Raw genomic sequence first — 27,075 nt, 5'->3', positions numbered from 1 at the left:
ATTTTAGGAAGTTAGCGTATGTCTGATACCAATACCTACTAAAGAGGACATGTTCACATGCAAAACTTCTGACCAGATTGAATAAACACTAAATCCCAAATTAAATATCCTTAAAATAAATCTCACAGTGTAAAATCATAATATACCAAGACCAAGTAAAATTTATCTTGGAAATGTAAGAGTGCGTCAATATTTAGGAAATGTATTAAGATAACCCTCATCTATTCTTGACCACCAAAGGTGAAAACCAAATTATTTTTTTAGCAGAATCTGAAAAGACATCTCTCTGAATACTTAAGCATTCAAAGGAGAGAGAGCATGTGAATAATAATTAATGAGGTTTAAGGAAGGCATGTGATGTGATGAGCACTGGTGTTAGATGCAACTGATAAATTATTGAACCCAACATCTGAAACTAATGAGGTACTGTATGTTGGTTAATTGAATTTAAATAAAAAATAAATACTAAAATAATTAATGAGGTTGTTCTAATAAATATATTTTGAATTCCATACCCCACAGAGAATAAACTTTCCTTCCAAAGACCCATGAAATATTTATCAAGTCACAAAGAATGCCTCCATATATATATCCCAAGGCACAATTTTTCCACTCCACGTTCTGAGCCATAAATAACAGGAAATGAATAGTGAAAGTACCCTAAAACTTCAGCTACCAGAAAAAATATATAGACTTTTATATTGTCTTGTAATGAGGAAAACTGAAAGAAAGTCATTGTTTAGGACAGAGATTGGCAAACTATGGCCTGCAGACTGTTTCTGTAAATAAAATTGTACTGTCGCATCACCACACTTAACTTTATTTATGGCCTATCAACGGACCCTTTTGTGTCACCAGGGCAGAGTTGAACAGTTGCCATGGGACCATCTAGCCCCCAGAGCATAAAATATTTACTGTCTGGCCCTCTAAAGAAAGTTTGCGCACCCCTGCGTTAAGAAAACATTTGCACCCCAATAGAAAACGGACAGAGTATTGATAGTGCAGGGTCAGCTGCAGGGACATGGGACCTGTGCAGTGACCCAGGAGCCACGCTTAACAAAGGCTTAATGCACTGCTGTCGCCATCTTGAAATTCTTAATAATTTTTGAAGAGGCTTTCCTTTTCATTTTGCACTGGGTTCTGCAAATGATGTGGTTGGTCCTAACGGATACTCAGTGTTTTTAAAAACCGAAAATGGACAATAAATATGAAAAAAAAATCTGTGGCTTATAATTAAATACAGCCACATGAAAATTATAATGAGCATCCATTTTCATTTATAAAACTTACAGATATTTCAGAAAGAGATAATCCCAAGTGTCAGTGAAGGGCAAGAAAAGGAGCACTTCAGATCTTAGGGCTGGGACTTGAATAATTAAGGTGGGAAGGGGGTTGCTGTGGCCACCATGTCCTGAGGGTGCACTGTGTTCCAACCAGGATGCTTGACACCTGAGGAACATTAGTTTGAATCTTTGAAACAATCCTTAAGAGATAGATACTATTATCCTCATTGCATAAAGGAGGAAATTGATGTGTAAGAAAACAAAATGTCTTATTCAAATGTCATACTCATAACTGGAAGAACAGGAGTTTGAACTCACCAAGTCGGTGCTCATAACTGCTGATCTGAACCCCGAAGAGGAAATTTTTCCACATTTCTGCATCAAGATAACAGTAATTACAAATATATGTGTCTCAGGATAGAAAACCCCCCATTTTCACTCTCCTTGGATATATCGAAAATAATTTAAAGCTGCTTTGCTTATCCAAGAAAGACCTTCTTGCTGGATGCAGGTATAGTGAGGAGAGGAAACAACTTTTTTCCAAACTGCAAATCTTAACCCAGTGCAAAAATTTAAATATTTGGTAAATTTAAGTTTGAGATTTTGTCCCTCCCCACCCCCCACTTCCTCCACTCACATGGCTTATTGTGCCCATTCACACAATACACATGAAAGGGGCTTCTGACTTTCTGGGCAGCCACAGTATTGACCAGACCCTTGTCCGGTCATGGTCATCTAGAGGTCACCCACAGATCACATTGGTGGCTTTGGCTGGTAACCTGGGGATCTCACGTATCACATCCCACATAGTGATGGGAAATACCTTTTGGACCAACCAATTTCCGTTCTCTTAACAACTACAGCTTTGTGTTGAATCTGCACCAGACATGCCAATAGTTGATATCAGATCATATTTTAGGTTTTACCCGATGTGTGTGTGCTGGAAAAAAGAAAATTAGTAGAGGTTAAAGGAGTGGAATACATATTTTGCTATAATATCCTTTTGATCTGCTCCAAAAGAAAAAATACAGTTTATATCCATCTATATAATTACTTGCATATAATTGACCTAGTGTTTCATGTAGTATTACTTTGTTACAGCACGTAACATGTCCTAATATTTCTGTTCCATTCTAATTCATTTGGCTTTTAATGTTGGCAACATCCAACCAAAATGATTTCCCAAATCACTAATAGGTTGCATCCTAAAGCTTGAAAGTCATTGTTTTTATAGCCATTAGGTCGACTAAATGGAAAATTCCTCACAAGTCAGTAGGGTGGGACTGGGAATCCTGGGCTGGGGTCTCACAACACAGACAGGAGCTCCCACACTCAAGTGCCGTGCTCAATGGCTCAGTTTGGGTCTCGACTGGTGTCTTAAGAAGCTGGAAGAGAAACAAGAGTCTAGGTCAAGCTTTTTATGCTTGACGGAGTCTTGGCCATGACCCTGACCGGTAATAGGTGGATAAGGGCTAAGGCCAGGGCTGGATTTAGGGCTCCTGCCAATTCAAGTGCAATGTGAGGTTAGGAGGAATGGGAGGAAGGCCAAGAAAGAAGCTGGGGAGTAGAGGGAGGAGGCAAATGAACGCTGGGCCTTTGACGGACAAGCTAATTGCTTGTCCCACTTCGTGGCGCCTGAGGCTGCGCACCCTTCCAGGATTAGCTAGGGACCTGGGTGGGTCATTTAGGACATCAGTGACTTCAGCTGGGTGGGGCTAAGGAAAAGTGGGACTGACAGTTTTATAATTTCCATCGTTAAAGCAACTCTCTCTTCCAGGATTAAAAGACTCGTGGGTGATGGTTCCAAACACAAGCTCTGTTTTCCCTCTCGTCTTGTTCTAACCCATGTGCAAAAGAAGGGGGGACAATTTAAACTCAATTTGGCTCACTCGATTCTTTCTGACTCTGGTTGTGTGTGTGGCTAATGGAAAGAGCCTGTGTTTCCTAAGGAGCTTAACCACAGGGAGATTTGGAAACTCACATAAGCACAAAAGAATGTATTTCAGAAAACAAATCAGAATGAGAGTCAGAATTCTTATTTTGCTCCTACTCTTTGCATATTGGACCTTTGGAAGTAATTAAGCAGTAATCTGAGGGCACTGCTAGGTTCTATGCAAAATCCCTCACTGGGAACTCACAATGAATGCAATGCCACAAAAATTTATTGACTTCTGACTGTTTCAAACACTGGAGAGGTCATAGAAAAACAAAAATAAGTAAGAAACTTTGGAGCTGCCCCCACCAGTTCCTTTCTTGTGGAGATAGCAGTGAGAACTGGTGGCTTTGCCATCCCACGATCTGGGCAACCCTTCTCAAAGCCAACTCGGAAGGTGGTGTGAGGTGGCATTGACTCTCATTTTGAGTAGACGAGGTATACTGACTGAATGGACCTTCAAGCACAGAACTCCATAGGACTGTGTTCAAGCAGATTCCTGGAGGCCACTTTTTGCTGAGACTTATACCTCTGGAACCAAGTCTCAAAATCCCAGAAAGGAACATGAATCCTCCACACTGGACTGATGCCAGCTAGATCATGGAGATCTTGAGGGGTTATAATTGCATTTGAGTTAAGATTTAATTGAGTCCAATATCAGAGACCTTTCAGATATCTGCTGATTTTCTAGAACATGGGCATTTCAGCTGACTATAGTTTGCTTAGCAACTATGTCTTAAAAGCAGTTAAAAAACAAAACAAAACAAAAAAACAAAACAAACAAACAAAAAACAGAGTTCAATGGAACTATTCCAAGTGCTACATATATCTGGACTAAGAAGAAGTTTTTATGTCTGCCTTAGAGCTTTGGTAACAATGGCTGAGTGAGCCATTGCTGTCTGAAGACAATATCAGGACTCCATAATTAGGATTTTAAGATCATTAACTCTTGGGGCACCTGGGTGGCTCAGTGGGTTGAGCCTCTGCCTTCAGCTCAGGTCATGATCCTGGGGTCCTGGGATCAAGCCCCGCATCAGGCTCTCTGCTCAGCAGGGAGCCTGCTTCCTCCTCTCTCTCTGCCTGACTCTCTGCCTACTTGTGATCTCTGTCTGTCAAATAAATAAATAAAATCTTTTTTAAAAAAAGATCGTTAACTCTGAAACAGGTTGGCATGATAAATGAGATGTTTTATATATTGTAGGGTGGTAAGAACTGGAATTGAATCCACTTTCTGCCACTTACCCATCCAATACCCTACTTCTCCTGGTTGTGATGGAGAATCCGCTTAGGTCTTCAGGATTGAAAAGAAGACACTGGTCCAAACATGGACATACCACCCTGGGTTGATTATTCTAGGAGCAGCTACAAGGGCAGAGTCCAAGCCAAAAAATCAGTTTATAATGCAAAGTGCAGGTGAGACATGCATGTCTTAATAGAAAGTCCAAATTGAGCCAGAGACCCAATATATTTATCCCTGTGGGAGAAGGACAGATGTTTGAGTGAGGTCACAGTGGATAGTTTCTGAGGCCTCCTGGTTGACATATTTAGAGTTAAGGGTTCTGAAGTCTCACTGTGGCCAGTGGGCGGTAATGAGGCAGAGGAGCAGGACTGTGGCACCAGGCAGGTAAGCCTTTTGCTCCTGCAGATTTGGGTTAATGAACTTCCATGTTAAAACCATAAGCAACTGACATGGGGCTCTTTCCTTTCCCAGGGCATAATCTGATCTTGGGATGGGACAGAGTGTGTGTTTGTGGGTTAAGGAGACTCAACAATAAGGACTAGAAGGATTCCTATATTCCTCTGCTCTTTTGGTAGGTTAGGCCCCTTGGGATCCCATGGTAATCCAGAGAAGACAAAACCAGTTTGGTTTCCAGAATCTTAGAGGGTTATATTTACCTTCAGTGCTTAAGGGAAAAGACTATGTACTTCTCAAGTGTGTCCCAAAAAGGGTATGTTTTGGTCAAGGCTCACGTAATTGTGTAAAGAATGATCATGTATAAATATGAAACCACAGACCTCAACAGTCTCAGGGCAATTATTAGCCAAGTTAGAATAGGAGAAGCAAGACTGTCAATATCTCCTTACCTCCTTACCTCCAGTTTTGTCTTAGGGTTACTGTTTTATTTTCTTCTTGAAAAAATACAGTGCGTGCCCATCAACAAGAAGGTTTCCAGATAGATACAGACTTTTCTTAACACCTGAGGCTATTTCTTGGATCTTTCTCTGTACCTAGTATCAACAAATCACACGAATTTCACCAAATTGTGTACATTTTACATGCCAGTCATATAGAAAAATAGTGAAAATGAAGTGTTTTGTGACAGTGTGATAGTGGGAATTATTATTGAATGACCCTGTTTAAGTAAGGAATGCAAATTGATTTGTGGCTGTTCAGTAAGGCCAATCCTTGAGAACAAAAAAAAATGGTAACCCGAGGATTTATAGCAGACCTCTGCTCCTTAGGCAGATAGCCAAGAATAGTCCCTCAATTCTGGTTCAAGTCTCTATTTTACCACACTTTGCCTCCTCCCCTCCCAGGACAATTCCCACACTGCAGGACTTCTCTACTAATGAGAAAATCAAACTTGGGATGAAGGAGATATGGGGATGCCTCTCCAATCACTAAGCATCTTACATTACCCCTCAGACAGTACTTGTGCTAGTCTCAGCTATGTGTAGAAGAATGAAACTCAACCATTCTCTTACACCATACACAAAGATAAACTCGAAATGGATAAAAGACCTCAACATGAAGCAGGAATCTATCAAAATCCTAGAGGAGAACATAGTCAATAACCTCTTTGGCATTGGAACAGCAAATTCTTTCAAGATATGTCTCCAAAGGCAAAGGAAATAAGAACAAAAATGAACTTTTGGGACCATCAAGATCAAAAGCTTCTGCACAGCAAAGGAAACAGTCAACAAAACAACGAGGCAACCCACGGAATAGGAGAAAGTATTCGCAAATGACACTACAGACAAAGGGCTGATATCCGAGATCTATAAAGAACTCCTCAAACTCAACACACACAAAACAGATAATCACATCAAAAAATGGGCAGAAGACATGAACAGACACTTCTCCAAAGAAAACATACAAATGGCTAAGAGACACATGGTCATGTGGACCGAAACACAACATTGAATTTCAGAAGAGGGCGCAGATGACCAGCACTCAAGGAAAGCTCCTGATTCCAGCAGATAGGAGTTGTAGAATTCTAGATTGGACTACAGCTCATCAATCATGTGCTGCCTCTTCTGAGGCACTTACATAGCATTGGACCCTCACCAGAGCCCTTAGGGCCAGACCATCTACCCCATGGCTAGAGGAAAACAGCCAGGACTAGTCTTTGTAATTTGAAGTATATAACTGGATCCTGTCCAGAAGGATGTCTGGGATTCTAAAGAAAGAGGATTTCCAAAGGTTAAGAGCCCAGGACTAGTAATATACAGTTCTGGTGAGCTCTTGGGACACTCCCAGCTGCCATTAGGTTTTATTGTTGATGATTTGGTAGTCCCATTTACCAAGGAGCTGGGCTGCAGAGTCATTGACCCATCTGGGAAGGCTTCTCAGGTTCATATAGGGTCACAGGAATTGGCCGGAGCCATCTGAGTACCAAACCCAGAATGTTTATCTAAACGAGGGCGGAAGAGCTGGTGTCCAGCTGGCAAAAGATCAAGAGGCTTCCTTGAGCAGTAGAGGCTTCTTTGCATGTCTTCTTTCCTCCATCGAACAAACTGGTTGGTGTTGGAGAGGCAAATATTCTTAAATCCCTCGTGGGGGGAACATGAAGAAGAGGTGATTGCCACCCAGCATTTGAGGATAATGACTGAGAGATGTACACAGTGCCCTGAGAGCATGGGACAGGGACAATGAGCCCCATCTATGTTGGTCAATGCAGAGACTGCATCGAGTCTTGAAGAATGAGTAGGAGTTTGCCAGTGTAGACACAGAGTATCCCAAGTGGCTGGAATATGCATAAAGGCTGAGGCCAGAATGGAAAAGGTCTATTGGAAAAGGTTTATTTTTTAAGAGGAGGGGGTCTCTGTCCCCCTCCTTACCTGAACCCCTGGATTCCTTTCCCTATCTGTCCAGTCTTCTCACCCCCTAATCTCCTCAGCCCCTACTCTGCAGAGCTCTATGCTGCTGCCACAGGAAATTGCTTGTTCTTCCCCAATCATTTAAATCTGTATTTCTGCATTTACTAGAAGAGTTCAGTGTTTTTCAAATGCTGATTTACTATCCTTTAGGGGATTACCTGTTCTGATCTTTGATCTATTTTTCTATTGTTTGCCTTTTTAATATTTACTTGTACCAATTATTTACATATCCTGAACTCAAATTTTTTGCCTTTTTTATTTGTTGCAGACATCTTCATTCACTCTTTTCTTGTCTTTGAGCCTGTTTATGGCATCTTTTTGTCATTCAGAATTGTAGATGCTTCAGGCAGTCAAAATTATCCTTTTCATAAAAAACAACTCCTACTTTCTGTACCCAGCTAAAGAAACCCTTCACTAACCTGAGGACATAAACGTCTCCTATAATTTGCCCAACAGATTCAAAGTTTTGTCTTTCACATTAGGTTTTAAGATATCTAGTGTACATTTGGTATGAGATAGTGATCTAATTGGCTTTTTCCAACTAGAAATCTATTGTCAGAGCATCATTTATTAAAGAGTTAGTTCTGTCTCCTCAGTTTGAATCACTTTTTTCATTGACTAGCAAGACCCTATGTAGATTGAGGTTTGGGTTCTCTATTCTACCTCATTCGCTCCACAGTTTTATTATGTATCATGCATATGGAGTCATTATATCTGATAAGGCAAGTTTTCCAGCTTTATTATTCTTTTTCATGATTGCCTTGATTACTTTTAGACCTTTAATCTTCATTTCATTTTTAAAGTCAGCTGTTGAGTTTTACAAAACATCCTTTCAGATTTTTTCCTAGAATTGAAGTTATAGATTAAGTTGGGGAAAGTGAGATAGCCTTATGATACAGAGTTTTCACTGTATGATTGTAACATACTGTGTCACTTTTGTTCAGGTCAGGCAGACCTCATTTCTGGATGTGGGGCAGAGAGGAATGAATTCTTATAGAGATGAAATACACTCAATCAGAATGAGAATTCTTGGGATATTGTACATGGAAAAGAAGGCACAAAATCTATTGCACAGATTCATCTTAAATATCTATAAACAATCTGAAACAGAAAAAAAAGCAACAAACAACTCTTTTGAAGTTAAAATTAAGGTAAATGAGTGCATAAAAAATAAAAATAATCTGAAACCAGTGGAAACCGTATAAAATGTCAGAGTAGAAAGAGCAAACTTCTAACCTCAACAACTATTAGAATGACAAGCAGAAATGCAGAGTTCACCTGACACAGACCCTCAAGTAAAAAGGAAAGAGGCATCACAGCTACACAGAAAAATGGGTTAGAATAGAAAAACCTACCATGAAGTCACTGCAACAGCTTGAGTAGAAGCACTATCAGAAATATTTAGAAGCTGAACTGAAACAGTAGTAAATGGTATCAGTAAAATGGAAGTCAATTTGGGGAAATAAGGAAACCCCCTTCCAAATCTAAAATTATGTAATTCCATATGTCCTAGACAAAGTTTCCCTCTTTTTTAGGGAGAAGATTCCTTTTTAATATAATCATATAGTTTTTCTTTTTTAATTTATTAGTAAGACTAGCTACATTAGATTTTCTTAAATGGTGAACTATCGCAATACATTCCTGAAATAAACTCCACCTGTTAATTAATTATTATTCTTTTAGATTCCTGCTGGATTTATTTCGCTACTATTTTATTTAGTGGACTCATTTTGCATCTATATTTATGGATGAAGTTTTACTCTTTTTGAAGAGGGGGATTTGTTTATCTTCGTGTGCTCAAGCTTCTAGTTTACACTAATTTCATTTAAATAAATTAGAATGGTTTTTCCTTCCTTAATCAGTGAATAATTTAAATAGCACAAACATAGTGGTTTTTTAAAGATTTGAAACTGACCTGTGAATCTGGGCCCAGGGATATGTGTGTGTGTGTGTGTGTGTGTGCACGCACACATGCATTAGTGTGTGGAGTAGGGGTGGAAGGAGTGGAAGGTGGAGTGAAGGGAAGTTCTTTAACAAAAATTAGTCTGAACACCTTTTCAAATAATTTCCAAAGTTACAGAAGTTTCTGATAATGAGCCCAGTTAATGGGTAGGTTGAATGTGAAATAATAGAACATGAAGAGAAATGAGGCAAGGTAAAGAAAAATGAATACCTGATTAAGTAACATTTACTTTTGTTTTCCTAGATCAGGAAGTGTGCTGCACCACTGGAATGAAATCTATTATTTTGTGGAACAGTTGGCTCATAAATTCATCAGGTGAGAAAGAATGTGTAGTGCTCTACTGTGAGTAAAACTAGCCTATGTTTGCTATTCTACTAATTTCTAACTACTTTGGGCATGCTTTTTGACAAAGGTAGACTCTCAGATCTTGAACCAGAAACCTGACTTTGTTTTCATCTTTGCTACATGTTGGAATAACTTTTGGTTCTGTGTTTTCAGGAGGACCCTTATTTGGTTATAAGACCAAAATTTTACCTCTGTCTCTATTATTGGATTACATATTCTTCTAGAAGGATCATTAACATTTCTTTCACAGTGGACAAGTCTGGGCCAGTTGGCTTATTTTAGTTGGACTCAGATATAAACAGCATAGGGTATAAGGTAACCAACTCATCCCAGTCTGCCCAGAACTTTCCCGGCTACAGCACTGAAAAATCTCACATTCTGAGAGCTCTCCTCAGTCCTGAGCAAACCACCATGTCGATCAGCCAAGCTAGGTGTCTTATCAGATAGAATTCTCTGAGCATTCTTTACACCACTTTCCAAGGGAGGACAATAAAGTTTTGAACATCATCACTATAAATGTGCAGAGCCTTGGAGGTCCTACTTTCCAGTAGGTATAGACGCCCACTAGTAAAGGAAAGAAAGTCATTTAATCCTTCCTGGGTACAGCTTCTAAGGGATGACACAACTGTGATAGCTTTCATGGATGTGCTTGAAGCCAGTTGTCAAGGTCTTTGGTAAAATTTTTCTGATCATTGCAAATTCTAAGGCCACTCCTGTCCTGTGTCATGGCATCTGTAGAGTCTGCCAGCCCATACGAATAACGATAAACTTCTTTGAATAACGTTCTTTATCTCAGAAGATAAGTTGTTCCCTGAGACCAAAGTAAAGACAAATGCATTCCCTCCAAATTCAGTTACTGCTCTCTTTCCTGCTTGCCTGACTGGAGGGAAAGGGTTAGAAGGGGTCCTCTCTACAATGCCAAAAATTGGAGGCTGCAAGCAGGAAGCATCCAAATCCAGATGAATGAGAAAAGCAGATGCTGACAGGAGAAAGGGGGAAGGGGAGGTAAGAAGCAAATACATGGGGGGGGGGAGGGTATTAAAAGCAAAATATTTGGGAGAAAAGTAGAAGCTTAGAATTGAAAGCAACAACTGCCCAAGCTATCCTAAGACGTATTCGCTACCCTCAACTTAAATAGCTCTGGTGAGAAACTGCTGTCTTTGGAGGCAACCAGTCCAATAGCTGGACAGTTCCAGTTTTCAGAAAAGTCTCTTTGTCATTGAGCCAATATGTCCTTCCCTATACTCACATCCGTTATATCCATTTTATCCTTTGGAGTGCTATAAAACAAATCTGCCTCTAGACACTTGACAGTATCTGCTGTGTCTCTATTTGCTTTTCTGGTCTTCTGTTCTCTCTGAGGACACAACTGGAAAAGGCTTTGAAGTTAGGCAGATGTGGATTTGAATCCAAGCTCCATTGCGCAACCATAGCAATGGACTTACCTTGGTTGAACCCTGGTTTGCATGTGAAAATTAGAAGACAAAACATGTGCAAACCAACTAGCCCAGCACCTGGCTTAGGGTGACCACTCAGCACTTCTCTTTCCCTATTCGTTCAGCAACTGCAGATGCCTCACTATCCGAGCAGTGAAGACACTGAGAAGTAGGGGTTGGGGGGACTTAACCCAATCCTTTCATTTTGATAAGGAAACTGAGGACTAGAGAAGTTGACATGGCTTAATGCAGACCACAAGACACTTTCCTCTGGTTGTCTTCCATGGCCCTTTTTGGCTATGGACACCCTCAAAGTGTGTCACCAAGACATCATGGTCATGCAAACTGTATTTGGACAGCTGCAGCCCAAGTACCTGCAGTAACACCTGACACATAGTGTATGCTCACTCAATATTTTTTAATAAATGGACAGATTTTGAAAAGGAATGAATGATTTTTATTTATTCATTTTAATAAACAGTCAAATAGTCTTGGCAGCTGATAGTGCAGGGTGGGTACTTCTTTAATAACAGTGGCTGATGCCAGGACAAATACTACCATTGCCGATTTAAGGGAGATCCTGGAAATTTTAAGTTCTTTTATTCGTCTTTATTCTGACCTCCTCCCATTTTCCTAATAATGATGCTGACTCTTCATGACTTCCCTCAAAACCCCAACACCTCTCACCCACCACTTTCAGCAAAGCACTTCACCTCCCATTTCACCAGGAACCATGGGAATAGCAGAAGAGTGATGCCTCCAGTTCTAGCCCTATTCTTAAAAGATACTTGTTCTTCCCATTGTCTCTGAGACTCAAATATCCTCCTTTGAAGGTGACCCCTCCATTTTAGTCCATTTTATCCCATTGTCTCTAATCTACTCCAGGTCTTTTTTTCCCTCTTGTATTTTTCTCCACCTTTTCCCTGGTTCCATTTTCCACATCAATGGACATAAACAAATCTCTCCTGCCCCGTATCTGAAAAAAAAAAAAAAAACCCAAAACAGAAAATAATGAATCTCCTGATTATGTCCCTCTATAGATATTATAGATATGTTTTTCTTACTGGTCTCTCACTCAAATGTCTTTAAAGACTCAGAGTCTCCATATCTGTACTTTTATCATTCTTTCCTTGGTCCACTGCCATCTGGCTTCCATCCCACCCCCCACCTGCTGGCTCTCCCCACAGCCCCTAAGTAATGCCCCATGAGGACAAAGACAATGAGTGTCTGGCAGTGCTTATTCTGCTGGATACAGAAACTTCACTTGATTGAGAATTTTTCTCTCCTTGAAATTCTCTTCTCCACTGGTTTCTGGTTTCTCCTTTCATCCCACTGACCAGAGTTGGGTCTTTAAATGTTGGTGTTGGTTCTAGCTGTGGTTTACTTCCCTTCTCACTGCTGACCCTGTCTTGGAACAACCCCACTCACCTCGGTGTGTTTAAAACTCCCAAATTAGGTCTTTTGCCAAGACTCATATACAAAATATACCAATTGCTTCTTGGAACCCAACATTTCCCACATTTTGAATTCATTTTTACCAGAGCTGAACTCTATGCAAAAGAAGCAGGATAATATATGGTGCTTAAGAGCCCAAATTCCAGAATCAGAAGCTTGGTTTTAAGCCCCAGATCTACTACTCTCCCAATCTGCGACATTGGGGAAATTACTTTATCCTTCAGGGTCTCATTTCCTTTCGTGGGAAGTAGGAATAATAATAGTACCGATCTCATAAAGTTGTTACAGGTTTAATGAGAAAATACATGCAAATCACTTACAATAGTGCCTGGCACATAGTAAGCACTTGATAAGGCTGACCATTATTATATTATTATGATAATTATGATGGTCATTATTATCACTTAGGACATGGTGTTTTGCTGATTAGCAGCAGTGAGGTGGTAACAGACAGAATGGTGTCATGGACAGAGAGCCCAGGTCCATTTCAAGATACCAACATTCAATTTGCCGTGTACTGCTTGGGCTCCTACCAAGTGTTAAACACCATGGTAAGCATTTCCAAAGATGTATCAGACATATGGTAATGAATGTAGACTTCATCCTGGAGGCAGTAGGAACCACTGGAGATTTTATAGCAGATGGGTGACAAGTCTAATTTATATTTTAGAAAAATAGTTCTGGAAGCAGTGTGAAGAATGAACTGGAACAGAGGATGATGCCCAACAAGGTCACCAGTTGGGAAACAACTGCACTGGTCAGAGAGTGGAAGGCAAGGTCCTAAGCTAAGAAGTGGAAAAGAGGTGGTTAAGAAACATTGGAGGAAGTGAAATTTTAAGATATGGGGGCCAGATCAGGGAGGGGAGAGTACTTCATTGTGAAGGAACAGGTTTATGCTGAGACAGAGGAAGCAGATGGTCACCCAAAGAGAACCCCAAAAGGACAACAGTCTACTGGTATATCCACTACACCCTGAGAGTCCATCTTTTCTCTTCTTTTTTTTTTTTTTTTTAAATTTTTTCTTTTGTTTTTATTACATCTGCCAGTCCATCTTAAAGACAGAGTACATGTTTGGTCCTCAGCTGAGAGTAGTTCTGTCTCCCAGAGTATGGATTTTCCATGGATACCGCCATCTACAAACCATGCAGCTGTGTTCACGAATATTGAGAAGTGTAACTACCAAGCAGAGTGGACATTCTTGTAGCCCATCAGCACATTCTGTCCTTATAGGATAACCTCCTTGGGAAGTCAAGGTGAAATTAAAAGTGGTGACCCTGCCTTCAGAGCAAAGGGAGTTCATAGTAGGATCTTAATGGCGGATGGCATCCAGCTACAGCAAGCTCAGCCACTCTCCGTGCTAGAGGGTCCACCCGGCTGCCGTGGGGACGCTATCAAATTTTATCTATTGGAGTCCCCCTTCTATAAACACCACGCAGACCAGTCCTCTTCCAGGACACACCTCTTCAGATAGAGCCCAGGGCAGGGATGAATTTTAGCTTTCGTACTCATAACCTGCCCTCACCAAGCAGCGGGGTCAAATCAGAGGCAGCCTCCAGGATGACAACACAAGTCTTCCCTTTGGTCCACAGCTCTGAGTCTGCTGCTGGCTATAGACATGCAACATGAGCTGTGGAGGCCCTCTTTGGCTTGAAGGGCCTCAGCTCTGGCAGCCATGATACAAAAGGAAGAACAGGGAGGATGACCAGAAGGAGATGGCGTTCCACAGTCTTTCTATTTGCTTTAATAGAATTTCTTTTCCTTTCCAGCCCACAGCTCAGAATGTCCTTTATTGTCTTCTCTACTCGAGGCACTACCCTAATGAAGCTAACAGAAGACAGGTAAGGACACTCCCCTTCCCTGTCGTTAAAAAGCCCACCTTTTCTTGAGTAGTTCACATATTTATGCCCCAGTGCCTGCCCTGTCAGTCATTTTAATCTTATAGTTCTCTCTTTTCACTTAAGCCTTGAACTTTGCACATTGACCCATCTGCTAGGTTACTCTGTGATTGACTGATGGAATTCCCTGATGTTGGTGAAATTATGTAAAAGACTAACTCACATTAAAGTAAAACTTACATTCAATTGGCAACTTGGTCTGCTAACTTGGAACAAAATGGGAGCAAACCAAATTCTTGGGGGATTCTATTTTCTTTTATTTAAATTAGATTTATTCTGTGGATTAAGGTTTCAGAGATACAATAAGCACAATGTGAGAAAAAGAAGTTGAAATATTATCATATATAATTACTAAGGCAGGGAATAGAAACAGAGGTTGTACGGTGCCACAGAATAAAAGGAAATTTGAATCAGGTGTGGAAAAGTGTTGTTGACATAAAAGGATTACTTAGACCTAGCTTAACAAAAATATTATTTTGGATTTTACCACTTATCCATGAAAGCTAGCAAAAATAGAGACATGCTGTTTGTTCATAGTTAGGATGGTGTATTGGGAGTGGAGGTAACATTTTTCCTGAGTTAAGGACAATTTGTCCACTTTTTACAAAGTGCTATGGTGACATGAGAGGATCACCACGGGGTGCAGTTCGGGGGAGGGGACACATGTGGGACTGTTGGCAGACCTGCATATGGAAAAGGAGGGAGGGAGGAGGAAAGAAGGAGGGACAAGTACAGGGAGACTTGATTCTATAACATTCCTCTTCTGAGAGCAGAAGAGGACTAACAAGATGGAATAAGGTTTTCTGGATTTTGCACCAACACAACAAATCTGAGCTGGTCCCCATTTTTCTCCACTTCTTTGTTTCCCATGAGTAACAAAAAAGAATACTCTGTACCATATAGAAGTTTCCAAGTCCTGTTTCTCCTTTAGTGGTATCTTTTATTCATGCATGCCATTTGCGATACAGAAACCACATCCTAGAAATAAGGGTTTCTCATTTCCTATTAACAGAAGGAGAAACTGAGGCCATATCATGTTCCTAAAGATACCAAGCAGAACCCACACGAGATGCAGGCTTCACATTTTTCCACTGTACCTTGCTGGCTTCTGTTACACAGACAATCCTAAGCCTGGGAAAGTTGTGAGACTTTCCTTCAATATTGGCCAAGGATTTTAAGAAGCTCTGACGAAGTATCTCTGGCTTATGGGCTATATGGAAGACTCCTCTCTCTGTCTTTACACGATGACATCCTCTATGCAGGGATGCCTTTTGTTCAGAGAAAATACTCTCTCCCATTCTTCACATCCTTCCACAACCCAGGCTGCCCGGTGCAGCTGCTTGCTGGCTCCACTCGCTGCGTGCTCGAGTTTGGCCTGGAGACCTAGATCTCCATCCCTTGTGGATATTTTGTGTGCTGAGGCTCACAGCCTCTGGGAAGTGAGGAGGACAGAGGGGTCACGGATTTATAAACACTGTTAAAAATGCCTAGGCTTCTCAGACTCATTTCGGTTATGCTAGCTCAAGTCAGTCATCTGAATCTGACTTTGAATCTACTGTTGTATGCCTTAACTTCACTGCTATTAGTTTCCTGTACCAAGGAGACAGAGGCTGGAATCTCCACTTTGCTGGAAGCTGCATTGGATGTTTAAGGGCTAACTACGCATCAAACAGCCAAAAATGCCTTGCTTAAAGGCTGAGTGGGTTTCACGTGCTGACGGCTTGGCCTAACCTCTGGGTCAGCTGGCAAAGCATGCATGGTTTACTGACACATCCCCAACCTTACTAGCCTAGGGAGAAATGTGGACGAGGCTTCCCTCTTGGAAATACTTGCTCATTAGATTGGATAAGAGAATTAGGCTTTCAGAACTTCCAAGCTGTCACTATCTCTGAAAAATGTGACTTCCAGTGTTTCAGTTGGTCACAGGAATTTTTATGTTTTTCCTTACATCTCAATTGGACTTCACAATTCCCCTGTAAGAGAGGAAAAGATACATTATTGCACAGATGTAGTAAGTGAGGACACCACATAAGTTTAAAAACGCGTTCAAAAACAGGACGTGAATTCACAGACGCTCTCGTTTCAATGAGAGCAAAAGATTGTGGGTAAACCAAAAGAAATAGTATCAAAGGAATATTTGCCTCCAACCCTTGGTTTCAAATCCACACAAAGAAAACCACGGGAAGCTTGAAAAAATAGAACAGAAAATAAATTGGGTATGTTGCGCTGTAGTAAAGGAATTACAACCAGAGTAATAATAGCTCCATTTGTGTTTTATCTGCTAAGCACCTTACCTATCATTTCTCACATATCCCCATATAACCATTATAACTTCAATTTCCAACAGGGTCACATTGTTTTATATAGAATATGCCATTTTTCACTAACTGCTTTCAAGATTTTTTTCTTTATCTTTAGCTCTCAGGAGGTTGGCTAGGATCCGTTTAGGCATGGTTTCATTTGGGTTTATCCTATTTGGTTTTGTTGAGCTTCTTGAATCTACAAATTTGTCTTTTACCAAATTTGAAGAATTTGCAGCCATATTCCTAAACTATTTTTTCTGTATTAGTCATTTTCTCGTCTCTTTCTGGGATTCTAATGACACAGATTTAGACCTTTTGATACGATTCTGCATGTGCCTGAGGCCTGCTCAATTCTTTTCCCATCTTTCCTCTTTCTGTTACTCAAATGAGATGATTTCTATTGGTCTATCTTCATGTTCACTGCCTCCTTCCTCTGCCATCCCCATCCTGCCATTGAGCTCATCCATTGAATTTTTTATTGAAGGTACTTTGATTTACAGTCCTAAAATATCCATTTTGTTCTTTTTAAATTTCTTGTTCCCCTGCTGAGGTCATCTATCTTTCCATTTACTTCAAGGATTTATTTCAATTTATCTATTTGCCTTTACCTCATGGAGCATAGTTATAAGATAAATATATAAAGATTTAAATACATGTAAATATATAGTATTTGATAAGATAACATATAATTAAATGTATTTTATATAATATAATTAAATATATAATGGGACTACATATGAAAGAAATACAACGGGTTAACTATATATAATTATAGTAGGAGATATAAAATATAATAGCTAATACTAGTAGAAATGTATTATAAAAATACTACAAAATAAATACCTAAAGCATATTGATATGCTTTACATTGTTTGCCTAACAATTCCATAAACTCAGGATTGGCATCTTAATTACCTTCTTGGTTACATTTCTAGGTGTTTGTATGTCGAGTAATTTTAGAATATATCTTAGAAATTTTTAATAATAGGTTGTTCATACACTTGAGTCATCTTCAAATCCTCTGTAGAATATTATTCATCTTTCTTCTCTGCTTGAATTAGGTTCAGACCACAGTTCTATCTCTTCCGTGGGTGGTGGTTTTTATTTCAGTTCAGTTTTCAAAGGGTTTGCTAAGCTGCTTTGCATCTGTCCTACACATATGCAGCTTGGAGATGAGACAGGACTTACACAGCTTCACAGAATTACTGGAACCCCCTTCTCCAGTTCTCTCTCCTGCAGGATTCCCTACACACTATGTTTCCCACTGAGGCCACCCTTTACAAGTCTGCTAGCAAGTAAAATGGTATTTCTCTTGGGAGTTTGGCTACTGAGGTCACCCATGGGGCAAAGGCAGGAGTAATCAAGAGAAATGAAAGCGAGGGTTCTCTCCACAGTCTTTGAACCCCAAGGGCTCCCTTTCCCAGTGGCCTGAGATATGGTGAGCTCCCAGGCCACTACCATGTGACTGAGTCTCACCCTTAGGTTAAAGCCCTGAAAGAAAAGGGGTGGGGTGTGTGGAATCCATGCTTGTCTGTGTTACGTCTCAGGTTTTAACTACCCTGCCCAGCTCATCTGCTTTGTTTACTTTTCAGAGTCCTTATGTGTTGGCTTTTTTATTTTGTCTAGAGTTTCTCTAATAATCACCAGGAGAGATAGCCAGTAGCAAGTTTACTCCATCTTGCCTGCTATTACTTCCATTTTATAGATAAGGGACACTGAGAATCTGAGTTCAGAGAACTTGGAATGGTCAAATAACAAAAATGGGAGAATTAGTATCCTAACTCTTGTTTCTGGGTTTGGTCCAATTCATGTGTTTTGCATTATATCATGTTGCTCTTCCAAGATATCTTAGCTTCAGCGGTTTACAAAACAGTCAACAAATTATAATAACATTTTTCAGGTTTCTTCATCAGTATAATAAAGGATCTAATGTTAATTTACGTACTATCAGGATACATTATGTTAATGTGAACTACTGCATATGATCCCCCAAGTACTCCCTGGATAGTCTTTTTCCTGATCTTACTTTAAATACTTCAGATGTTTCATCATTTGGAAATGAGATCTCGAGGATGTCCAATTCTTCCTCTAAAAGAAATCAGGAATAGATATTCAATGTAACCAAATGCATTTTTGGCATCTAATAAGATGATATTGACCTACTAACACAGTGAAATGCATTAAGAAGTTTTTAATATTGGGTCATTCTTGCATTTCTGGTTACACTTGGTTGTCATATATTATTATTTTAATATAGAGTTGAACTCTTTTCTGCATTTTATGCAGAAATTTAGCATCAGTATTCATAATTGTGATTGGACTGCTCTTGTCCTTTTTATGACTACTTTTATTTACAATATTTTTATACTTTTTTTTTTACATGTAGATTGTTACTTCTAGAAAATAGTCTGATGAAAGGTATAAGGCCAACATCCATCCTTTTCTTCCAAGTCCTTAGCCAGTTTTTCCATCATTTGCTGAATAATCATTTACTACCAATTTGAAAATTAGAGTCTTTCATAGACTTGGATCCATTGCTGTATTTTCTATTTTGATACATTGCATTTCTGTCTGTCCCTAGCTAGGGCCACATTTTCTATTGGTTTTAACATCTGGAAGTCCAGACCTTCTTCACTTCTGATCTTGAGTGAAAATCACCCTGGTTTTTAGTAGGTTGCTTTTTTTTTTTTTCTACCATAGTCATTTTAAATCGTTTATTTAATGTACCACAATATTCTTGCGATTTTTCACAAAAATGTACGGAAAGTGCAGAATCACATTAGCAAAATGGCATTATAGTTTTATTGCATGTATTTTCTTATCTTAGGGTATATCCCTTCACTTACATCTCTTAAGGTTTTAAGAGACATAAGGTTTTGTTGTTTTCTTCAAACCAGTCTCATGCAGTGTGTATTAAGTTTTTTCCTGGGCATTTTTAAGTTTTCCTTTTATCGTGAATGAGGTTTTTTCCTGGGTATTTTCTAAATTATTGGTTTATATAATTTCTATTTCTTTAAAATTTATCAATTTGGGAGACACCTGAGTGGCTCAGTCAGTTAAGCATCTGCCTTCTGCTCAGGTCATGATCCCAGAGTCCTGGGATGGAGCCCCACATCAGGCTCCCTGCTCAGCAGGGAGTCTACTTCTTCCTCTCTTTCTGCCCCTCTGCTTCTATCCTGCTCTGTCCCTTGCTTTTTCTCTAAAAACCTTAAAATTTATTAATTTTTGTTGGTGGACTAGCATGTGATTAAATTTTATTTATCATCCATGGGTGTTAGACAATATGTATACTTTAATGAGTAAAACATTTTATATAAGAAATATATTGGAGGCTCCTGGGTGGCTCAGTGGGTTAAAGCCTCTGCTTTCAGCTCAGGTCATGATCCCAGGGTTTTTGGATCGAGCCCCAAATCGGGCTCTGCTCAGCAGAGAGCCTGGTTCCCCTCTTCTCTCTCTGCCTGCCTCTCTGCCTACTTGTGATCTCTGTCTGTCAAGTAAATTTAAAACAAAGAAATATATTGATTAAATTTATCAAATATCTTATATTTTTGTTTACTTGATCTGTGAAGACAGCGAGGTATTTTCTAAACTTTCTACCATAACTGGTTTTTGAGAATCTCCAACACACTGCTTTGTAATTTATGCCATATTGTTTAGTTCACATGGATTTTCATTATGGACTATATTTCTTTTTTTTTTAAGATTTTATTTATTTATTTGACAAACAGAGATCACAAGTAGGCAGAGAAGCAGGCAGAGAGAGAGGGGGGAAGCAGGCTCCCTGCTGAGCAGAGAGCCCAATGCGGGGCTCAATCCCAGGACCCTGGGACCATGACCTGGGCTGAAGGCAGAGGCTTTAACCCACTGAGCCACCCAGGCACCCCATGGACTATATTTCTAATCAACATAAAATAACCTTTCTGTTACCTTTCATACTTTTTAAGTCCTTTGTCAAAAAAATATTATGAACTTAAATTTCTAAAAATAATTTACTGCTCTGTGTCCACCCATTTGTCTTTTACCTTCTTTGATATTTTAATTTTTCACCAATGATTTGAAAAGTATAATTTGAAAAAAGTATAACTCCATTTGTATTCTAGTAACAGTTCCCAATGAATTTTGCTTGTCTTTATAATGGCAAGAATTAAGTAATATCATTTATTCTCCTTGCTGAATTTTTAAAGAATTATTTGTATTATGTCTCATAAACACACACACATACACATATATATTTCCTTTCCAGTACTTGAAATTTTTATTTTATTAATTTTTTAATTCCTTAGTTGGCTGAGTCTTTTTTCAGGTAAAATTTTCCTGAAAAGTATGTGAATATTAAAATTTGTGAGGCTGAACTTAAATTTGAGAATTGTTATTATTCACCTCCAGGTAAATATTTTAATTGAATACAAAATTCTTATACCCTGACTATCTTTTCCCCTAAATTTACTGGAAAATGACACAGTGCTACCTTGTATATATTCTACTCTCTATTGCATACAGAAAAATGCCAATTTAGTACATTTCTCCTTGTGAGTATCCTCTTTTTCTCCTTCTGGATACTTGAAAAAAAAAATTTCCTTATCCTTGGGATTAAAAATTAAGTCAAGAGAATATATCTAGGTGTGTATTCCTTCATTGATTTTGTGTAATACTTTGTATGTGATTTGAGCCTTTCCATCTCATAATAAATATCTTCAGTCTAAGAAGTGTTTTTCTATTATTTCTTTTATTATTACTTTTCTTTTGTCCATTTGATTCTTAAATCTGTTCCAAACTCTTTTTTATATTCTAAGTCCTTATTCTTATTTTTATCTTTATCATTTTTCTTTGAGTTCCTGGAGAACGTTTCACTCTTATCCTATAATTCACCAATTTTTAATTACTTTGTTTGTATTCAACTTACAAGTTGCAGCTTCTATTGAAATTTTTTACTGTGATAAAATATACATACCATTAAACTTAGCATTTTAAACATTTTTAAGCATACAATTCAGTGACTTCACATTGTGCAATAATCCCACTACTAGCCATTTCCAGAAATTCTTCATCTCCCAAACTGAAACTGTTCCCAGCCCCTGGTAACCTCTAATCTACTTTTGGTCTTTATGGATTTGTTTATTCTAGGTACCTCATGTAAATGGAATTTTATAATATTTGTTCTTTTGTATCTGGCTTATTTCACTTTACATGTTTTCAGGGTCCATCTGTGATGTAGCATGTGTCAGAATTTCATTCCTTATTAAGGCAGAATAATATTCCCTTGTACGTATATACCACAATTTGTTTATCCATTCATCTGTCAATGGACTTTTTGGTTATTTCCATCTTTTGGCTGTTGTGAATAATGCTACTACGGACATTGGCATGTAAATGTCTGTTGAAGTCTCAGCTTTCAGTTCTTTGGGGCTCACACCTAGAAGTGGAATTACTGGATAATATGGTAATTCTATGTTTAAGTTTCTGAGGAAATGCCATACTGTTTTCCACAGTAGCTGCACCATTTTACATTGCTACCAGTGATGTACAAGGATTCCAATCTTTCCACATCCTTGCTGACACTTGCTATTTTCTGGGGGTTTTTGTGGGGTTTTTTGTTTTTTTGTTTTTTTTAATAACAGTCATTCTAATGGTTGTGAAATGGTATCTCATTGTGGTTTCGATTTGTAATTCCCTAATGGTTAGTGATATTGAGCATCTTTTCATGTGCTCATTGACATATTTGTGTATCTTTTTTGGAGAAATACCTATACGACTCCTTTGCCCATTTTTAAATTAGGTTGTTTTTTATTTAGTTGTTAATTTCTAAGAGTTCTTTATATATCCTTGGAAGTAATCCCATATTAGCTATATGATTTGCAAATATTTTCTCCCATTCTGTGGGTTACTTTTTCCTTCTGTTAATAGTGCCCTTTGATTGAAGTTTTAATTTTGATGAGTCCAATTTATCTATTTTGTTATTTGTTGCCCATGCTTTTGGTGTCATCTCCCAAGAAATCATTGCCAAATCCAACATCATGAAGCTTTTCCTCTATGATTTCTCTGAGAGTTTCCTAGTTTCAGCTCTTCCATTTAGGTCCTTGATCCACTTGGAGTTAATTTTTCTATAAGTTTTTAAGGTCCACCTTCATTCTATTGCAAATGAATATCCAGTTTTTTCCAGCCCATCTGTTGAAAAGATTGTCTTATCCCCCTTAAATGGTTAGCATCCTTCTTGAAAATTCTTGACTACATATGCAAAGTTTTCTTTCTCGGTCATCTACACCTTTATCCTTATCCTAGTACCACTCTATTTTGATTAGTGTAGCTTTGTAATAAGTTTTGAAGACAGGAAATATGCATCTTCCAACTTTAGTCCTTTTTTTAGTGTGTTTTGAATATTAGGAATCCCTTGAGATTCCATACAAATGTTAAGATAAGTTTTTCTATTTCTGGGGGTGGGGGGAAGGCCATTGGGACTTTGATAGGGATTGCATGGAGTCTGTAGATCACTTTGGTTGGCATTGTCATCTTAACAATTTTAAGTCTTCTGATCCCTGAACACAGACTGCCTTTTCATTTATGTATGCCTTCTTAAATTTCTTTCATCTTTCATTTATTGTTTTCTGGATCATTGCATTTTTTAACTGACAGATAATACCTTTCAACCCTATGAATATTTTTCTGATCCTGAATTTTTTCCTTTTGTGTATGCATGTGGTACCCTGCTATTGTGTTAGAGATAGAGAATCTTCATCATGAATATGAATTGCAATTGCTTTATGTGCTCCCCATTTTTTTTTATAAGAGTTTGCTTCAAAGGGGAAATTTTCTCAGATTCCTCAAATTGGTCCTCTTCTTCCCAACTTCTGAGATTTTCCTTAACAGAATAACTCAAAAAGAACAACTAAGTGTCTCAGTCCTGGGATCTGGGGTGAGTTCTGTCAGGGATCACGAAAAAAACTTTATTGAAAATGTGAAGATCCCAGGCTAAAGACCGTGGGAAATTTTAGATGTATAATTTTTGCTTGGAAAGGGTGGAGACCTGGTAGTTTGTCCAAGGTAAGGAAGAAGCTGAAGCCAAGCGAAGATAGTCAGGTGTATGGGCTGGATTGCTGTGTTGAGAAATGAACACCACCACCCCCAGACTTTTCTCCTCATGTCCTGGAATTACAGGCTGCTCAGTCCTCCCTCAGCCTGCTCTCAGCTGCTACACTTCTTACAGGAATTATCCCAAGTGTCTGGCATGGGTAGGGCACTCTTACCTATTTTCCAGCAGGGAAAACATTTCCCCCTATTATAGTAGTTGAGCTGTTTCTCTAGCATTATGGAGAAAAAAAAAAAAAAAAGGGAAGTTAAAATATGTGGACCCAGACCCCTGTTTTCACCTGGAAGTCTTGCCTTCCTTCTAAACCTTGCAAGATTAAAAAACAAAGCATGACAGAACAACCATGAGTCAAAAAATTGTGTCTTATCCAACCCTCTCCCTGGCCTCATTTGACTACTAAGGAAAATTCTTCTCAGAGAAATTGAATTATTTGCCCAAGCTCATACAAGTTGTCAGTGGTGTAGGATTTTTTTTAACTCGCAAAATTAAAAATTTTAAATCAAGTGATTTTTTTTTTCTACTACATTCCATACTCTACCCTATTTACTGCAAAGATATACATGCTCCTGTCTTTTGTTTCTTAGCTGGGGAATACTAAAATGGAAGCAATCCTTGTGTATATGTGTAAATGTATAAGTACACATACTTTTGTGTCTATATACAATCTTTTATTAATGGATTATAATGTACCAATAACCTAGAATGCTTTTCTCAACTATAATAGAAAATTAATAATACCTACCTTGTAAGAGTGCTATGAGAATCATTTATTACATGTATTATATAGATGGGGATACTGAGTCAAAGAAGGCACAAGGCCACTCCGCTGTAAAAGTGTAGGAATTTGGTTTTGAACCGAGGCATTTGGTTTTGAACCGAGGCATGATGGCCCTGGTGTCCACACTTTTAATCACTATCCTCTAGGGTTTCCTACAATTTTACAATCATATACAGTTTTTAGTTAAATCCTGGCATCTACAATTTACCACCCCAAACCCTTAGATTTCTTCCAGAAAACACTTCTCTTCAGGACCTTTTTTATCTTCAGGACCTTTTAAAACTTCAGCTTCACAAAGAGGTAAAGAGGTAGCATCAGCATTTCACAGATGGGGTTAAGAGGTGAAGTATCTTGCCTATTGCTTAAGGAGTTGGAGTGAAAATGAAGAATGCTTGGCTCAGACTGCTGAGTGGAAACCGAGAGACCACACTTCTCCATCCCTCTCAGTCATCTTTGGTTGGGTTGAGAGTGTGGTTTTGCCATTAGTGTCACAGGGGGAAAATGACATATTCTGAACACATCGCTTGATTCCTGGAGCAGAATGATTACAGGCTGTCATTATTACCAAGAGACATAGTTCTAAAAGCCTTTTCTAAATTTAAAAATAACAAGAGAGAAAACCAGTCTTCAGATACTTGGTGCTTGAAAGAACCTGGATTTGTTCCATTTTTAGGTACTCTTTATTTAGGTACAAAAGATTTGATGGCAAAATTAAGAGAAACAGTGGGAAGCATGCATATTTATTCTCTTGTCTTATGGACTGAGAGAAGATCCAGGGGTCTGCATCCATGGGAAAGTTTCTTACCTCTATATGCCTGTTTTTTCATCTATAAAATGAATAGAATGATAGTCCCTACCTCATAGAACTGTTGGAGAGATTAATAATGCCAGGCACGCAGTAATTCAGCAATTCAGAGAGTCTCCAGCCCTCCACGGCTCACAGCCTTCTCCAAAGTTTTAACATTTGGCCGATCTATCCCTATATAGAAGGGATATAGGTAGGAAATACTGCTTTGGCATGAGGCCAGAGAAAGGTTATTTTTTCCCTCTGGTAACAGTTCTAGTGAGACTCCTTCAGACAGATGCACACAGGCAGTGTCTCCAGAGGAAGTTTGTCGAAGGGCTCCTCATCCTGAGTCTCAGTGACGGTAAAAAAAACCCACCTTGAAGCAATTCCGCCCTTCTGGGAACAGATTGATTTGTGAGAGTAATGCGTACTTCTCACACTCTTCCTCTGGGGATACCCTCTTAGGAGAAGAAGTAAAAGGATACTCCTGGGATCCTTGGGTGTAGCTTGACTTGCCCATCATAAGCAAGAAATTTCTTCAACATTCTTTCATCTTAAGAATGCATGTGCATTCGTGTCCTATCTAATAACATAACCATGTTTGATTTTAGATAAAAATCCTCTTGAGTTCTTCCTCAGATTATGGAGTACAACATAACATATGTGTGTGTGTGTGTGTGTGTGTGTGTGTGTGTGTTCTGCCTTTGTGTACAAATACATTGCCCTATACCAAGTCTGGACACCACAGATGTAGTAGAGATGATACAGACTTTGTACCAGGGTCACTTTGGGTTCCAGTCTGTTACTGGACTCCACTGAATCTGTTTTCTCAAATGTGCAGTGGAGAGAATGACACCCACTGTATGGTGTTGCTCAGAGCCTGTTGTAAATTAATGTGAGGGAAGTGCCCAGCAGAGGTGCTGGCGCAACACCGATCCTCCGGAAATGTTATTTCCCTTCCTTGCCCCTATCCCACATGTGGCAAGCACATACAAAGAATAAAAACTGACAGAGCAGCAGGCAGAAGCATTCTAGTTGGGACGAGGCCAGCAGGACAAATACAGAAGTGGTCAGTGCAACCAAAGAATGGTGGGGTGTTCAGACCTGAAGCAGAAAAGACCAAACCCACCTGGTTTCCGGTGGCCCTGCAATGGCAAAACGCAATTGGTCAACATAGGCATCTCTACAATGCTGCCTGCCCATGCCGTCACTGCCCTTTGGCCTCTAGGGTCAAGTCCAAGACTTAGTGCTGCCCTTGAGCCGTTCTGACGGTCTCCTCGTGAACTGCAGGCTCAGCCTATTGCTATGCACCCCCCGCCATTTTTTCAAATTATTAAATATTTCAAATGGAACAAAAGTATACCCCCCAAAAAAGATAATGGCCTCATTATCCACCACCGAGCTTATTACAGTTACAAAATGTAACTTTTGTAAGTTTTTTGTAAACATTTTGTAAGCAGGGATTGACACCTCTGTGTATACCCCCCCTTTCCTTTTCCTCACCAGAGATAATCACCATCCTGAATTTAGGGGTTTCCCTCTTAACAGATGCTGGATATTTTTGTATACCTGAGAGCAATTTATTATATTTTTTCAGATTATGTTTTATTATAAATGGTCTTATTGTGTGTATTTTTCTTGAACATGCTTTTTACACTTAACATCATGGTTTTGAAACTTTCTCTGTAAAGATACCTAGAGCTGTATTTGGT

General features: G+C 39.1%; 1 protein-coding gene across 1 annotated transcript in view; it reads left to right on the top strand.

Annotated features, from left to right (window-relative positions):
* ANTXR1 (ANTXR cell adhesion molecule 1) overlaps positions 1–27,075 on the top strand; it is a 210,337-nt gene that overhangs the window by 16,033 nt on the left and 167,229 nt on the right. Inside the window, exons 2-3 of the mRNA XM_032873745.1 lie at positions 9,524–9,595; positions 14,283–14,354. Of these exons, the coding sequence (XP_032729636.1) occupies positions 9,524–9,595; positions 14,283–14,354 (144 nt within the window). The remainder of the gene's footprint in view (positions 1–9,523; positions 9,596–14,282; positions 14,355–27,075) is intronic.

Source organism: Lontra canadensis, unplaced genomic scaffold (genome assembly GCF_010015895.1).
Source record: "Lontra canadensis isolate GAN:19392208 unplaced genomic scaffold, GSC_riverotter_1.0 scaffold50, whole genome shotgun sequence".
In the NCBI taxonomy this organism is placed as follows: Eukaryota; Metazoa; Chordata; class Mammalia; order Carnivora; family Mustelidae; genus Lontra; species Lontra canadensis.
Note: the sequence above shows the minus strand (reverse complement) of the source record. Positions and strands in the feature narration are given on the sequence as shown.